General features: G+C 38.5%; 1 protein-coding gene across 4 annotated transcripts in view; it reads right to left on the bottom strand.

The window, feature by feature from the left end:
* Positions 1 to 3262: 3262 nt before the first annotated feature.
* The window catches only part of prkcaa (protein kinase C, alpha, a), a 133520-nt gene continuing 117890 nt past the window's right edge, over positions 3263 to 18892 (bottom strand). For all 4 annotated transcript variants that reach the window (XM_063476571.1, XM_063476569.1, XM_063476568.1 and 1 more), the window contains 2 exons: positions 17460 to 17600; positions 3263 to 8882 (listed from right to left, as the gene is read on the bottom strand). In XM_063476571.1, coding sequence (XP_063332641.1) covers positions 8718 to 8882; positions 17460 to 17600 — 306 coding nt within the window. In that variant the 3' untranslated portion in view covers positions 3263 to 8717. The remainder of the gene's footprint in view (positions 8883 to 17459; positions 17601 to 18892) is intronic.

Genomic DNA, 18892 nt, shown 5'->3' with positions numbered 1-18892 from the left:
TATGAGTTATTACTCATCTCTGAGCCTCATCCACAGCACCTCTTTTGTCCTCCTGCCAACCCAAACCAGTGGTGGCAGATGAGCCTGGTCCCACTGGAGGTTTTTTCCTGTTAAAAGGGAGTTTTTCCTTCCCACTGTCGCCAAAGTGCTTCCCCATAGGGGGTCGTTTGATTGTTGGGACTTCTCTGTGGGGTCTTCACAATGCAATATTAACTTACCAACTTTATGTTATATTTTTGCACAATATAAAAAAACTCTTCCAAAAGATATTACCGGAATTTACATTTTGGTGTATTTGTTTGTTTGATTTTGATGAAGAATACTAAAACATCTGTACAACATCATCCATATGGGTAACTGAGTTTATATCTGGCCATCATGTTCATCAAACCACCAGGCAAAGTTCAAAATTATATTCCTTCAGCATAGCTTGCTACCAGCTTTTAATAGCTGTACTCAGAACTAAATGACTAGATGAGTGAGAGTGAGTGGGAACATTTGTGTGTCCTCGTTGTTTTCCCATATCTGACCTTAACTTTTCCATTAAGACGCAAACATTTTTAAAAATTTTGCATGTTGTGTCTTAAAAAAGAGCCTTCAACAGGCTTTAATTCTTTTTCATTTCCATTCATTTATGTAACATCTGTTTCTACTTGCACTTGAAACAGATGCACTGTATAGTCTGTGCACGTGTTTCCACATGAGATTAGGAGCTTTGTGTGATTGCTTAAATCGATGAAAAAAGAATTCAAAAAGTATGAAACGTATTCAATGTACTCATGAAGCTTATTCAGTAATAATTTTTAATGTGATAGTGTGGCAAAGCAATAATCTGTTGGGTTCTTTTAAGACTGAATTTAACACTAAAATGCCTCTATACGTGGATATTCATACAGTCATATACAAGCATGCTAATCACTCCCAGATGACTAACAACCACAACTGATCACAGGAGTGAACAATGAGCTGTCATCAGCTGTGCTCTGACTCGGCCTTGTACATAACCACTCTCTGGCTCTACCGGAAGCCAGACAGGGCCCTTCTCTTTCTATTTTCCATTTCTTCTTGTTTAATAAGGCTATCTCACTTGTCTCATCATTACAGTGCATAATTTCTTTTTTTTTTCTGCTTTCAAACAGAATCTAAATTCAGAAATGCTCAGCATCGTCCTTTTTCATTCATTCTTCATTTTTTATGTATGTAAAGCAAACATAAATCAGTCAGCTTCAGTAATGCACTCTTTCTTAGTCATTAATCACAAAGATACAAATGTGTATCAGGCAGTAATAGTAATGTATCTGCTCTACTTAAGGCTAAAGCTATTCTCATAAAAACTATGACAGTATATCATTTACAGTAGCTCTTTCACTTTCACAACAGCTTAAGTTATTCTGATGTGTGTGTGTGTGTGTGTGTGTGTGTGTGTGTGTGTGTGTGTGTGTGTGTGTGTGTGTGTGTGTGTGTGTGTGTGTGTGTGTGTGTGTGTGTGTGTGTGTGTGTAAAATAGAGAATGAGAGAAACCAATACACTGAAACATAACAAAAGTTCACACACCAGCTGGGTCCAACACTAAACATACTGCAGGACTTTTTCTAATCAGATGGCAGCTAAGCATTGTCTCAAAACCCTGTATGCCCAAACAATATCATCCTTTTCTCTATTACAACCCAGGACAGAATAAATAAATACAATTTTGATTCATTTAATAGACTTTAAGTCATATTAAAGAAAAGAAAATGAAATGATTCCCTTTCAGACTCACATTGTCATATTTAGGTCAAATTTGCAGTGTGACGGGCTCAACAATGAGATTCAAGAGCTGTAGAGCAAGGATTGAAAACTGAATAAAACCAGGCTCAGTTTGTTGTAAAATCCTGGCAAGCCTCTTCTTATTACTCTAAGCCACCACTTAGGACATTGGCTGCCTGCCAGCAACGAGCTATAGTAATTATGGGCTCTCATTTAAGAAAATTTCAGTAAGATGGATGAAAGCTATCAAGTGGGTTGAGAATAATATGAGCTCAAGTTTTGCGACTAACAAGATAAAGGATTCTCCTCTGTCTTGGTCAAGGTTGAAAGAAATTAGTGGAAAACTGTTCAGGGATCAATACTATAATGGAGGCAGCAGTAAGAAATGCTTGCAACCTGTTTTCACTTGTCTTTGTTTCTTTCTAAGACTAATAAGATTAGCTCACAATGACCACTGAGATGGTTACTCTCTTTTGTTTTGCTGCTTTCTTTAAATTGGCACAAGGTACATGTCAAATGTTACATTTTGTTACTACACTAAAAAGGCATGGCAAGCCTATACTTTGTCATGTCAAAGTAGAGAAAATATGCTAGTGTGTAAGAAACAACAAATATGACCTCACAATCTATATCAGTAAGCACTATGGATGCTGGTGTGTTTCATGAAAACAAAAATCTGATATTCTGACAGGTATTTGATTAGGTGGCAATCATGCTATGCTTCTGAAATGTCAGCGTAGTCCTCAAACATGCTAATGGGCTCTACATTAATCCCTTTCTGGTTGAAAAGTAAAGCCCCAGGTGCACCAAAAACCTAATCTGCACCACATCTAAAGATCGTGCGGTGTCCCTCAGCTGTGGCACATGTCTGTAATGCTCTTCAGTCTAAGTCAACCCTGATTACTCGTGACAGCAGTGACTACCACACTATGTCTTCCATCAATAACAACCCTCTTCCTTCATCCGGACTTCAGCTCAATAAAGTCACATGTCCTCCATCTGTGCAGAATATAATCATCCTAACACATTTCAAGCTAAATGGATGAATGCAGGTAAAAATTCAGAAATATGTATTGCAGCACATTAGATGTTGGACTGATTATATATATATATATATATATTTTTGCCAACTTAACGGCCAAATAAAGCACACAGAATTAATTAAATTAATCGCAGCTTTTCACTGCAGAAGTTGACACACACACACACACACACACACACACACACACAAAGAAGATGCAAATATAAAAATAAAATTAAGCCACAGACTCACCAACAACACTCAGTTCAAACTTTGTCTAAATTGGTCAGTATCAATTTTATGTGTGTGTGTGTGTGTGTGTGACACATCATGTGACGCCAATGACACATTGCTCAAAATAGACTAACATGCTTGTGTTCCATCTGAGGAGAAACATAAACTAAACCCCAACAATACATTGCATTTTGAAATAATACACAGTTCATGCAAAGTTTGAAAGAAGCCAGTAACAAAAACATTCACTTGTGTAAGTATGGACCTCATTTTGCTTTTTTTATTTGCATTATCATACATTAGGTACAAATGACACAATCAATTACAAGGTAAGTAGCTCAGACTCATTTTAAAGGTTTCAGGCTGACAAGGGAAAAAAAATAACAAACATACACCATTTGCAAAATACAATATGTTCTTTCTTTTACAGTCTATGTAGATATCTAATTTAAGTCATTTATGTACAGGACAGGGGTGCAGAAATTATAACTGAACAGAGGAAAGTGGGAGAACTGGTTACACTGTGGACTAAGATATAAGGCATTCTTGCACATCACTGATCTTATGCTCTGTTTGGCCAAGAGGATAGTTTACTTAAAACTCTCTTAATTCAAATCGAGCAGGAAACAGCAGAGTGATGACTAACTACAAAGAAGACGTCATACCAGATTCATCCACAGAAAAGGACTGACAGAAGTACTAATTAAAATCTATAAATTAAAATAAAATCTTGAAACAGCTGTATGACCATATCTTTAAACCTAACCCTAACTAAATTCAAAAAGTTGAGGACATGTAAAAAAATGTAAAAGAACAAATAATTTTGGCTAATTTCTTTCCTGTGGTGCATTAGTCAAACCCAGAGAGAACTGAAAAGTCTTGGGCTGATGCCGTCTCTGTTGAGTGAATTGCGTGAACTAGAAACTAGAGACCAACTTGTGATGGGATCAAACCAGCTGCAGCACCAAGGAGTTGTAGGACTAGCCCCATAGAGGAAAATATTGTGTTTATACACCAAATATGACGCTTCATATGGTGATTTACAAATACATATACAATACAAAAGACTGTTTGATAGGGGCGTGATAACAGACGGGGCCACTGGGCCTCTTGCCCCCCTACTCCCAATCTTTTTTTGGGAACTTATGGTTTAGACCACATCTGCGTTTGATCCCAACTACACACCTGTAAAGTTGTGATGTTACTGCGTTCACCTGCTTTTGTGGTAGTTCCCACTACAGTAGGTGTCCCCAGGACCACATTTAGTCTTGATGACACGTGCAGACTCACAAAGTGATACAATAACCACTACCCTATGATTTAAAAGGTGGGGGACACTATCAATGAGGAATGGATTTTCATGGCCCAGGCACTGAGGAAGGAACTACAGATTGATTCAAAGAGAGGACAAAGGAGGGACGGTTCAATATGATGAGGCACGGGAGTTGTTCTTCAAAACGAGCAATTATCATCTCTCCTGTCATTCATTTCAGCTTAACCCAATTCATCACCTGTTCATTCTTTCTTCACTCATCCATCAACAAGCGTAATCTTTGATATTTTTGATACAGAATATTAATTAATTCGCCATGTTGTACAGTCATAAATAGGCACAGGGAGGTAAAGGTAGGAGACACGCAAGAATGAATCCAGTTTTAAATCTTTAGACAGTTAAAGGTTATTGTGACAGTGACAAAAAAAACCTTTAAAATTACATTCATGTGAATTATTATTATTATTTTTATTAATTACCTAGTTTGAAAACACATTTAACATTAAGATCTGAGACGCTGAGTTGTGATATGAAGTAAAAATGGAAGAGAGACTTCAGGTTAGAGCACGGTAGACAAAGAGTAAAAAGAATATGTACAGTATAGGTGTACAAGCTGGGAAAGGCACACAAGGGAGGAATAATCTTTATGCCCACACCGACTGTGACTTGACATTTTGAAAACACAGCAAGTCAACAGAGATTCTATTAAAGGGATGAAGCTAGGCTATTAAGTCAGCACTTGTCACATACAGAGGTGCAAGTTAGGTTTAGACAAGGGCAAGACTGCTGCTGAGCAAACTCTGAGTATGTACAAGGAATATTTTCTCTCATTTCTCTGAAATTCACTGTGAATATCAAACGCTCTACCAAATGAAATGTTCTGCCCAAAGGGAACAACGTGCAGGATAAGTTGATTATCAAACCGACTGGCATTGTTAAGTGTACTGACACAATGTGCACTGGTATACTCGTGTTAGCATGCTACTGTAATGTGGCCAACTGACTGTACAGCAGCGTATGCCTTTAGAAGCTGCCAAACAAAGTTGTTTTGGTGACCGCAGCTAGTGCGACGCTGCAATTTTCAAATTCCGGTGTTTTCCAGGTTTGGCACATGCAAATGTCCGTATAAGATGGGAAACAAACTAGGAGAGATCGGACAAAAATATTGACAAAATATTAAGTTCAGTTACATTCAAACAATATCTATCCTATCTATATCAGTTAGATATAAGCTTTGAAGTATGATATTGAGATATATCCTTTGAAACATTCCTGAATTGTGCAGATGCTAGAGAAATAAAACTGACAACAAAAAATGAGAGCAAAAAAAAAAACAAAGGAAAAAAAAGCAACAACAACGCAACATTAAGATTATAATAAACATTCATGAGACACTAGAGAGCGTGTGGTCCCACTGATCTACCAATTATCAGAGTGTCTAAGCCAAAACTCACCAAAGATCTGGACTCTGCGTTCCAAATTCTCTTAGGTAAAGGCAAAAGGAGCATGGGGACATAAAGTGTATACGCGTGCATATATATATCTATACAATATATATGCAGTATATCAAGCTTCTACAGAAGACAGCACTGATCTAACCCCTGTGACAGCGACTAGGTCTCATGAAAGAATTTAAAAAGCAATTTAAGTCTATCTGCTATTACTAGATGTATTTACATTTATGTTATAATAAATGTCTATTCTATAGCATTCAAATCCTGTGATCTGCATTCTTTTGGCAAATCACTGTTGTTCTTGTAGCTTGTTTTCACAATCACCAATCTATCTGCACTGTCTTGACTGAGACAGCTGAGTAGTTTTCTCAGTTAAGCAGCGATAATAATCGGCAGGGATGTGTAACGGCCCACCTTAAATCTGGTTTTAGGTGAAATTGTCTTTTGACCAGTTATTTAAACAGCAACCACGATAACAGATGCTCGAATTCTCTGACTGCAAAGGAAAGGTTTTTCAGTGCCTCCTTGCTTCCTTTCTTATCTACTTTGGCATATAATATACTAGAGAATCCTTTAGCTAAAAATCAACATTGCTGCTAAGGGATGCAGACCACTTGCAAATCATTGCTGTGTTGTCCATAAACCTTATACGATTATGTGTTTTGAAATTTCAACAATATGTTAAACCCGTAGGATTAAACAAATCCAACCTTGGTAATGAAGTAACACCTTTTACTGGTTTATCCACATTTATACAGCCTACATACTTCAGATGTGGTCTCTCTAAGATGAACTGCTAGTGGAGGTTTGGAACATTGTGGTTGCATCCAGGTCAGCAACCTGCAAGTAGGGGTCACATTCTCCTAGCAGCACTGTTGTTTCTCTAAGTCCCTACAGATTATCCTTAACCTTTTTTCCTGACTTTATGACATTTTCGATTGAGGTAAAGGAAAAGGTGTAAGAGAAGAGAAAGGAGCGAGTTGTTTTTACTATCTAATCTTTTGACTGTTTAACACTCACCGGCAAGACCTACAAACAAGCTGAATGTGGGTTTGTTTGGAGCTGTGTGGGCGAATTGAGATGGAAATAGTGCATTTTTGTAAAAAAAAAAAAAATACAGTTTGTACTAAACAGCACATACAGAATCAGAGCAAGCAGGAGCAGTTTGAGACATTACTACTAACATTTTGACAACTTGTTCCATTAAGAGTGAAGTGCTATCAGTAGGATTTTTTTTAGCCAGCATGTAGTTAAGCTAATCACGGTCACCATTCTTTAAGAAACCAGTAAAAACATTAAAGTGGATCTGTACTTACTGTAAACCACGATTTTGATTACTGTGACATTGTTATTCTTTGGAGTTTCATACTTTTTTAGCATGCAGCATTTACCGTAACGTATCACGTGCATGAATGACGCCTACCAACAGCATGCAGATACGAAGGGACGGTCAACAGCCAGACGTGTATCCAATCAACACACAATTTGCAGTCAAAATCGCTCAAAAAAAATTTTTTTTTAAAAGAAGAATTTTATATAATTCAGACAAAGAGTAGAACAAATGTTTCACAACTTTCTAAATGTGGACTCTGTTAAAGAAACTGTTACAGTGCTGATCTGTACTGGGCTTTTAACATACAAATATTGGCTTATCTAATTGATGTAATAAAAGCACATTCAGGTGTTGGTATAAAACTGTAACTTGCTATACTTTCTTTTCTTTTTTTAAAGAACTTGCAATTATTTACAGATGAGATACACACCAGTTTTAAGTACATTAAAATATTATTCTGCTATAATGGAAAAATACGGTATGAGAGTGAGATCAAACCTGTAAAAACAGTAAAAACAAAACCCCCAAAACAAAAACTGATTTAACTAATAATGGCTATCCAGACTCCAAATGAAAGACAAGTTTGTTCTCATTACAGCAACGCAACGTGAAAGGATTTCAAATTTGATATCAAATTTCTGTATCCAATTTCAGTGTTTTATCAGCTTTTAAGCTGATGACACCGTATTCAATAAAACATTTTATGGTTAATGCACACTGATACAAAATGTCAGTGTTCAGTAATTGAAAATTTCTTTACAGTCTCTGTTACAACATTTAAGACCAATGTGAGCCTCTGCGGGTGTAGCATGGGACAAAACAGTGATTAACTCTAAAAAGTGTTAGACTATGACAAACTGTAAACTGTTTGATTTCAAGGTAGGTTAATAAGACTGCCACTGTTAAACTTGTGTGTCCGCATACTGTCCACAAAATCATTGATAAGGAAAATATACAAGCTGAAGCTTAATAAGGACAAGGGATTGGGAGCTTACACTATTATTTGTGTCACAATCAGGTCAAAGTGGCTGATAATAGTAAAGCCAAGTGAACTTGTTGCCAAAACGATGCAACACTTTGATACCTATGAGTTTACAGGCTGCATATGTTTTAGAACCTCACTGTTAATCCTTCAGTTGGCTTGCTACACACACACTGGAAGTTGAGACTGGCTAGAATCAATTTGTAAAAACATTTCATTTTACACCACCACCATGAAATCAAAGGAGAAAAAAACTGTAAACATTATACAGGAAACATTGAACAACAAGGTGCTGTTTAAACGCCTGCACCGCCTCTCCTTCATATTTGGCTATAGCATCTACACTGCCTAACGAGTGTTTCTCAGATTATCGCATAATATCCATACTGTGATTATCCAAGTAGATACAATTTACAACCTGCCAATTATTTCTGTAGAATATAACTTTAATCCATTGAGATTTATAAGCAGAGAAATACATTTCTTAAATTGTAGACAAATACAGCCTCTCCAATCCATAATATATACTGGCAAAATGTGCATGCCCTAGAATTGCTTAGGAATAACACCAACACATTAGGATTGAATGGTAGTCAGATGTTAGGTGGGTGGTTGGTTTAAATGGGTAGCAATGAGCAGAAAGGTTCCTCACAGAGGTTTTCCCATCCTTCTCATTCGCTGTTGTTGAGCGACGGGTGTACAAACTGTGGGTTGATGAAAGAGAACCCTGCGAACTCGGCCTGGTCAATGTTGGCAATAACCAGCTCATCTGGCGGTGTGAGCTGGGGCTGGGTGCGTGTGAAGAACTTGTCAAAGTTCTCTGCTCCTTTGCCGCACTGTAAAAAACAAAGAGAAAGCAGAGAAGAGGGAGCAGTTTAGACGTTAGGTGTGGAAAATGATTTGAAAAGTGCAAGTAGATCGACTCTACAGGGCAGACAAGAAATTGTGGAGCACAGGCAGGAGTGTGCACACTGCATCTCTTTAAAGGGCAAGTACACAGCAATTTTGTGTAGGCAGCAGCCACTGCATTCAGCAGAATTTGTTTTTAACTACTTGGGAATTTTGCACCAATGCGCCCAAAGCACAGGACACACTCATCATAGTCGTTGTCAAACATCATTAGTCACTACTATTGTCTTCGCCATTCATATCGCAGAATAATATTGCACTAGCCTGGGTATTTTGACAATGTGCAACAGGCAACAACTATAAATACTCCTGCTTTAACCTGCCGACTAATCAAAACCCTTCTTCATTCTGCCTCTGACCTGCATAGATATGGACAAGATCTCACACCTGACCCCCCCCACACACACACACACACACAAGTGAACAACATTAGATTACATGCTCCACATCTTGCTCACCTGAATCACAACGCACCCATCTGAATACTGAACCAACATCGGCACAGCTGTGAAACGGCAACGCAGTTTCAAACAAACAAACTGTGAACTGATTCTATGAGAGGAAATCGTGTTAGGACCTCCAGGATAAGCCACACTCCATTTCCAAAAACTCTGAAAACCTGCTGCAATGCAAAGCCCTTGTTTTGGCTTCAGCTAATTATGTTACAGAACAATGAAGTTATTCCTTCAACAAGAATGACAACAACATCGAGGTGCAACAAGGTCACAGAGGGGTTAATTACTCTATTCATGAGTGGGGTGCAAGATGGAACGGGCGCCATCAAAAGTGTTCATCCTCGTGAGTTGAGGGGACACTCAGTAAGATCACGTCATGCGATAGATGCAGTAATGCTTCAGCGAATTCCTCAGCAAAGGAAGAACTTGCATGTATGCAGACGTGGGTGTGCATATAATTTTGTTGCTCTTCACATCGAATGGAAAAAATAGAAACAGTTTTTAGAAGTGCAGTGTAAATATGTATATATATTTTAGTATATTTAATTACAGCGATATGACATGAGTTGCTTGTTTTTCTTCAGACGAAATTTATAATAAATGTAGGACTGAAGAATAGAAGTATATCTTCCTCCAAACAAATCTGTTTTACAGTGTTCAGTGTTTTCTAGTAATGTTTCTGTGTATGCCATTCATAGTTATGCGTATTCCTCTGTAATTGTCTGTTCAGGAGTGTGGCTTCCAACCACAAGCATGCCATGGTATCAAAGGCAAAGAAACAGAAACAAAACAATATTTTATTTGTCATGATTAAGTCTCTACAAGGTTTGTTCAATTCAATCTCCAAGTACAGGTTTAAAATTTTGCCCTAAAGGTAATGATCAAAGCCAAGGGTGGTAGGGTGGTACAGTGGTTAGCACTACACCTCAAAACCCAAAGGCTCATGGTTCAAACCTCCTAGTAGGCTGTTTTCATTTAGAAAATATTATCTTGTTTAATGAAAATAGAATGATTATTCATTGTCCTCAGTAAGGAAAAAAGAAAACAAAATCCTTCTCTATCCTCATTTGCTAGTCCACCCACACACAGACTTCGTCTATGTGGATGCACAAATTCCCAAATACACATATGCTCATACTCTAGTAACTTAGTGAAAAACTTGATAAATGTTCATACTCGATTCACGAATTATTACTTCTGCAGCTGACTGATAGCATAACACACTCTGCCAAACTCCATGGGACTCTAACACAGAACATGAAGAGAAAGAAAGGATGACAGCAACCACAGCGCCTTTAGTTCTGCTGTAATACAAAAACAATCAATGATGCAATAAACTGAAAAGGCTGTTTGACTAAAAGGAAAATATTTAATGAGTAAGTAAATTTGTATGTAAAAATAGTTTGTTTGGAGAGTATTTATAACACAATAATGAAACCTGCTAAACCTTTTTAGATAAAATATGTTTATATCCAGCTACTTAGCCAAGTGGTGGCATCTTAAGCTTGATTTTGTCCTCTGCTAAGCAAACTCCTCTTGGCATGCACTGACTTGTGCTTCATCAATCTCCACCATCACAGCATCTGTCCCTTCTCTGGATTGTAAACGCTATGACCACTGAACACCAGCAATTTCAGCTTGGCCAGCCACTATATACTCTCTTCCCCTTGTTTTCAGCCCTTTTCAGTCAGTTTTAATTATTAGTATCTGGGCATTTAAAGCCCACGACTGACTGTGACCTGGATTTGAAACTCTTGACTAACTGACCTTTTTCGCTGTTGTCCTATATTCCATTCAGAAACAAGATAACGCTGTCTGCCTAAGTCTATGCATGCTTAAATTGACATCACTGTCACTGTGCATACAGGAAATTCCTTGTTTTTATGTGTGTGTGTTAAGGTATGTCTGTCTTTGTCTGTCAAGTAAACACACACAAGTATGAAGGTGCAGACATTTCTATTTTTATTTTCTCTTTACTATTTTTTTTAGGAGGCTAGACAGAGCGTGCCAGGTGATGTGAACACAACATACGATGAAAACATAAGACACTGCTGTTTCTAAGAGGCGTGTGTTTGTGTGTGAGGTTTTTGATTGCGACTGTTGTCACTGACAGGTGACATTCGCTCTAAGCCATCACCACGCTGTCAGAGTAGATAGAGGGCAAAGACGCACATCAAGATGTGACTCTCTGTGTGTGTGTGTGGTGGGGGGCCTCTGAATTTTCTGCTTCGCACACAGCGGGCACCTGATGGGTAAACGCTAGCATCCTTCAACCGCTGCGTCTCTGCTGCCCACTTGTCTTCTTCTATCCATCACTGGCAATCCATCGCTGAAGTGAAGCAGCACATTTTTAACTCTGACTTCCAACGACAATCTCCAGCACCAAGATGTTCCTTTCTAGATCACAAAACTCCTTGTGACATGAGGCTTCTGCTCTCAAGCAATACTCTAACCAGTGTGTACGTAAAGCATATGTGAGCTTTTCCCCCCCATTTTGTCAACAGAAACCACTGTGACAGTGGTTAGTGTTGTTTTTACCCCTCGCAGCACCGAGTGCTGAGTAAACAGTTTAGCTCCTGGCGTCAGATCGTCACACTCCAACTAAAGGACTTTGATGAGAAAATACCATATTCTGTATAGAATATAAGAAGATAAAGAACAAAACGAGAACATTAACTTTTGACCCACTGTCTTGGAAACATGGTCTTAGTGTTTTTGTGACTTTTTAGGCACACAAACATGCTCTGCTGGAAAAGCACAAGGCTGGTCTTACAACTCCTATTTTTTACTATGTGATTCAACCAACCTTGATTGGGTGAGACCAAGGCTATGATGCTGCTGATACATCCTCTCATACATAGTGACACAGTGTCCTACATGGGTTTTTGACCTACTTTCTCTCATCTTTAATCTCCCTCCCTCTCTCACTGCACACATACAGACGTGCACGCCTCTGTGCCCAAGCATATTAAAAGAACACTCAGCTACTTAGGATGACAAATGAGTGCCTGCCTCCATTAAGAGTTGTGCCAAAACTCTCTCTCTCTTCCTCTTTTTTCTCTACCTTCAGCTCCCTGAAGCCAGCGGCCTGGGAAGCACTCTGTTCTCATCGTCTTCCAAACATTATGTTTTCTTTGTTGGGTTGCTAGTTTGTCAACATCAACGAACCACTTAAGGGAGGACATCAGTCAAAGTGTGGAAGAAAAGGTTTTCCAGAAATGTGCTTTGGATCTGAACGGCTTATCTGTAGGGAAATTTCTTTGCTTTTTAGCTCTCACAAGGCCATAATGTGACTAAATCGCAAAGTACAGCTGAAGCCTGTGATTACTGGTGCAGAAAGATAAAAGAGAGATGAAATCAAAAGCTTATATTCCAAACTGCATACTGGCTGTGCTTCAATGAATTCAACTTGTAAAAACCCAACCCAAAATATTTCTTTAAATACGTCTCTTGACTATAAGATATTGCAGTGTTGTAGTTACAAATTTGGTCTGTAACAGATAAACTGTGTTTGATGGGAAACCAATAAGTTCAAAGATTTTATGGAAAATGTGATAAACAGTAGATTTCTCTTGACCTCAAATCAAAAACATATAATAAATGAAACTTAAAAATGAACAGCAAAAAAACAAGAGGAAAGGCTCATATCCTCAGCAAAAGGCAACAGTGTTTGCCACTTATTTCCCAAAGCCACAGTGACTCAAAAATCACCCATATTGCCATCATTTTCTCAGTGTTTGTGCCTGTGCGTGCATCCTATGAGCCATGCACATCCCTTCCTTCAACGTTCCAATGTTCCAAGACTTCTGTGCAGTGACTAAGTCCTCCCACTCTGTCTTGCCCTGCATCATTGCCTTCATTTACTATCAATCAGCAGCTTTGACCTACTTCTTTTTGACATAAACACTATCGGCCATCCACAAGTAGGCGTCAAACGTGTGGGCATCAAGTGTCTTGTACTCTGAAGAAATCGGCCTGGTTTCATAGCAAATACCAACACTGTTAGCAGAATGTTGCTGGCATTTAATTGTGTGTCTGCTACCTGCAGTACACAGTTGAACGGTCACAGCATTCAGCACAATAATGGAACAGTGGATCAACGCTAAGTGAGCCTGCCATGACAATCATTCTACTGCACAGACAATGTCCCCCATGCTATCTGACACCCGGTCCAATAGATACAGATGGTAAAAGTCTCCCAGCTGGGTGCAGCTAGTGTATTGATTGCAATTCGGAAGCTGTCATAAGACGGATGAAGTGAGATTGAGCAAGGAACGATGCACAGGGAGAAAGGAAAGAAGAGGAGTGGATTAAAAAGACAGGAACATATTTGGTAAGTTGTGAGAAGGAGATGCATGAAATCAGAAACAACATTGTATTAAATGGCACAGCGAGATGGACATGATAGACCAGAAGTGTCTTTACATGGCTGCAGGGAGCATTCAAAAATGTTAATTACTGTCTTTCCACCTCTGTCATCTTTCCAACTTCTCTGCACCTATTAGATCCATGCAAACATGCACTATGCCAAGTGCATGGACATTTGCATGCTTTTACCTGCCTTCAACTTCAGCGGGAACAAATATACAAGCACAGAGACCTTTCTTTCTCCCTATGATATTGATTACCACCCCCTACGCGGCAACAAACTTGCAGGCTTGTGCAGCAAACGAACACAGAGACGAGGCGTAAATGCAAGGAATGATTCCACCTCTGTTTTTCCTTAATCTCCTTTAACCTTTTATATTTACACTTCCTCCACACATACATTTACCCGCACATTCAAACACAAAGCATTTTCAGGAAAACCCAGCACACTCAGCAGAAAACTACATGGAAGAGGTCAGGATTCACCTTATTAGAAGAACTGGAGCCCTTGAGGGTTGAAACAGAAGAAAACTACAAAATGAATATGTAATGGACACTGGCACACACACATATAGAGCACTAAGTGACCTACTATATATATTTTTTTGTTTAAAGAAATGCAGTCTATATTGAAATCTGCAAACATATGTGCTCTACATGATTGATGTGTGGCAAAATGTGTGCTCTTTATAACTATACACTGAGATCTGACTCTGAAATGACCAATTGTTGACAAAGCACATGTCAGTTGCAGCTTACGCCTACAGCTTTGTTTAACAAGACAAATGAGCATTATGTTAAAGCTGTATCAAATTTCACATGGCTCACTGGAAATCAGAGTGACTTCAGGCTATATTTAATGTAACAGTTCTATTAATTGTCCAAAGCCAATAATTAGGTATTTACTGTGAGACATACAACACTGTACAGTTCTGAGCCTTGTGTGCTGTTACGAAACTCTAAGACTGATTTCCCCCCACTATGTTTATGACACTGAGTTCTTGAGTGGGTAGTAGATTACTCCAGTGGTAAGGCTTTCCATCTTGTGTTTTAAATTCTTAATAGACATTCCTACCACTGTCAGTCACCATTAATAGGTTACAATGGACTGCAGTCATATTAGATCAGCTATTTTACTACACATTAATATAAACCATATGATCCAGTCAGCATGATATGTTATGTTCTTCAGCAACACCATTAGTCTTGTTTATATTGAAAAACAACACATTGGATCGCCAACAACACATCTAGTACATATGTGCTCGCACTCTCCTTGTTGTTGATGTGTGAATGTGTTGTGTTCATGCAATAACTGCTGAGTTATATAAGTATATAAGAGCGTGCAGTATGTAACTGCATTTAATCAAATCTTTTACTAATGCAAAAAAATCTGTTGCAATACAGTAAATCTTCCATCAGAGGCAAGGATAATGAAAAGTATTAATGTGTATTAAGGTGAGACTGTATCACAGTCATATCCTAATGCTCACTTGTGCACACATTAACAGACAGAGCAAATAAGTGAGAAAACCATGACATCACAATGGTAAATAGTAAATAGTACTCCTCTTCATTGATGGATTTACCTGAATAAAAGATATTTTCCAACTACCTTGTAACTATGCCGATTCGTGCCTCTGAGACTTACAGTAAGCTGTGAGGCAGGAAGCAGTCACACTGACTTGCTTTAAAATTGCTGTTATAGCGCTTATGCTAAATTTGTTGGCAGTTTGTCTTGTAATCGGAAGGTTGCCGGTTCGAGCCCCGGCTCCGACAGTCTCTGTTGTTGTGTCCTTGGGCAAGATACTTCACCCGTTACCTACTGGTGGTGGTCAGAGGGCCGGTGTGTGAATGGGTGGATGACTGAATGTAGTGTATGTGCTTTGGGGTCCATAGGGACTAAGTAAAGAGCTATACAAATACAGGCCATTTACTTCTTAATGGAGATATGGTTTTAGAAATACCAGAGGGCATTTCGTTGGCAGTTTTAAAAGGTGCATGACAACTAATTAAAACATTGTCATCATATGCCCTCTTGCAAATGCAGCAGCCAGTGGAGGCTGCTGAATTTGTAATTCTCTGAACAAACTCCCAAACTCATTTTCCAGGTCTACTTTTAACCAAGTTGGTCAAAGAGTTTTTGATATCTGGCTGCTAAAGAGCCAAACACAACATGACAGAATGGCTGGTGGAGAGTGTGTGTGTGTGTGTGCATAAATAAAGCAGATGGGGAAAGACCAGAGAGGAGGGGTCATCTGGGAGTTTTCCGTCATTTCTCCTTCACAGGAATGAATCTGTTTAATATAAACTTTACAAAATCCCGAAATAAACATTAACTCATGTCATGTGACATGATGTTAATTTTTTAGGTGAAGAAAATCTTTATGGTGCGTTTTATAACACAATCAAGAAATACTGTTTGGAGGGCCTTTGTAGAGCTTTAAAAGAGAATGGATCAAATGCTAATGAACCCCTGAGGAAAGTAAGCACACTGTGTGGCTTGCATAGATAAGGATAATCTGAAATCTCTTTGTCTGTACTTGTGTCTATATAGTTTTTGATCCACAGATAAACTTATATATAAATCTCATTTAGCATCGCTGAATCTCCTATATTTGGGTGTTTAATACTTCATAAAATATAACTTTGTCTAGATTATTTTCTGACATTATCCACCATTTGAAAAACACCAAGTAATGAACGTCTGAATACTGCGTATCTAAGACGAAATTTGTGAACATATAAATTCATACAGCAAACAGCCAATAGATATAAAGTATGAAGCATCGTGAAGATGCATTACTCTGGTTGTGTACAGTAATCTAATAAGTTTTAACCAGTAACTCTTGAGTTTTTGTGCATATTGAGACAAATCTGACTGAAGGCTGAGACAGAAGTTCGTAAACAAACAGCCAAGAACAGATAGTCCCCCAGGGAGTAGAGAACACAGCAGAGGGCTATTAGATGCCTTGCCATAACAGATTTGTCATGTTGAGATAAGCACATCTGTTCTTTATAGATATATGCAGTTCACAAGGTTGTATTTATCTACTTGTCTTGTTTGCATGTGTTTACATGTGCTTAAGACTGAGAGGAGATCACCTGAAGCCACTTTTTTATTATGAATTAATAATAATGTTAACAGGATATAAATGTTTCTATAGGTATGCAAGTCCAGTCTCCCATCAAGCACTGAAACGTGTGTGAGAGAAAACAGTATGACACAAAGAGGGCCCGTTGTTAGAAGGGTTTAAATTACTGACAGATAATAAAAAATTAATAAAAAACAAATGCATAAAGAATAACAGTTATATGTTAAAAGAAAAGGGGTTCTATTTTTTCCATTGTGGTGCATGATGCAAACTGCAGTGCTGTGTGCAGTGAGTAGGATGAAATACTTAAGGATGACCAGCATACTTAAAACAATTGTTAATCTCACTGGAGAGAGTTCACATTTTAGTTTATGTCTGCAGAGGAAAGAAAAACATCACTCGTGTCACTATTTGCTGTATTGCACTTTGCACCATGCACACATATGTAAACAGAGTCAGTATTATCTCTGTGACAGATAAATTTTAATATTTTAATGAAGGTTAAAGTTCTTGGAAAGCTACCAATTATCTTAACCTTGGTTACAGTAATTCTATACATGTAGCCTATGTGTGCTTTAAGACTTACCACTTTAGGCTTAAAGGGGGGCTGTATCTCTCTGTTCTCGAGACGTTCCCAATCGATGCGTCTGAAGAAGGCGTGTTCTCTGATGTCCCTCTCTCCCTCAGCGCCACAGCCCAGACGTTTGGATGGGTGTTTAGTCATCAACTGCTCATCACCACACACACACACACAAAAATTACAGTTAGATTAAGGATAATAATAATAGTAATAATAAAGATTTATTTTAATATTGTGGAGCACTGAAGATCCTGAAACACTGGTAAACACTGGTTTTATCTCTCTGAAAATGATAGTGTTAGTGCATCATCATTTAAAATCTAAACTTCCACCTCTGTTCTTTCACTGCTGTGTTTCATGTTTCATAATGTGACTCCACCTCTTTACTAGGTCACCAAATGACAGCTAAACAGATGGGTCTAAAAAAGAGTGATATCATTGGGTTTTTTTCCTCTCTCCTGCTGCATGTTCTGCCTTCAGAGAACCGCTGCCACTTCTAATCGCACATCGAACGACGACTTTGTTAAAAAGTAAAACAAGATGCAGAGACCCAAAGGAAGCAAAACCAACCAAACAACCTGTCCTTGTTTTAATTTAAGCAGAAGGCCACTGGCATTAGTTAAAAATAAATGTTCAAATAATGTGCTGGAAATGACAAGAAACTTAAATGTTTCTTTCCTGACTTTTTGCCTTTACCTTCTAGCTGACTACAAAATTAGAGCCACCGTATCAGTGGGAAATATGCAGGCCAAATATTTGAAATGCACAGAAGCAAGACTCATAATGGAATATAAATTGTTATGTGTGTATGTGTATCTGGAATATTACTAAAGTATGTTCTACAAACACATTTTGTATATATATATATAAATATATATATGTATGCACTCTGTAGAGAGTACATACATATATATAAATGAACTCTCTACAGAGTGCATATATGGTAAATGGCCTGTATTTATATAGCGCTTTACATATCCAGTCATTCACTCATTCACACATTGGTGATGGCAAGCTACATCGTAGCCACAGCCACCCTGGGGCGCACTGACAGAGGCGAGGCTGCCAGACACTGGCGCCCACCGGGCCCTCTGACCACCACCAGTAGGCAACGGGTGAAGTGTCTTGCCCAAGGACACAACGACCGAGACTGTCCAAGCTGGGGCTCGAACCGGCAACCTTCCGATTACAAGGCAAACTCCCAACTCTTGAGCCACGATCGCCCCGTGGCGATCATGCAAACAAGAACACACAAGGATGAAAGACTGCATTTCACCTTCAGCTAAATCCCTAATCAGTGATTAATGCAGCTCAGTCATGCTGACTGGTCTTCAACACTACATGAGATGTTTACTAAGTCACCAAAGTCAGATGCACAAATTCAGTTTTATTACTAGACTTTTAAAAAATGTCTCTTTGATACAGGAACATGCTAATGG

The sequence above is a fragment of the Pelmatolapia mariae genome, linkage group LG6 (assembly GCF_036321145.2).
Source record: "Pelmatolapia mariae isolate MD_Pm_ZW linkage group LG6, Pm_UMD_F_2, whole genome shotgun sequence".
NCBI lineage: Eukaryota > Metazoa > Chordata > Actinopteri > Cichliformes > Cichlidae > Pelmatolapia > Pelmatolapia mariae.
The sequence above is the reverse complement of the archived record's forward strand: the minus strand, read 5'-3'. Positions and strand labels throughout refer to the sequence as shown.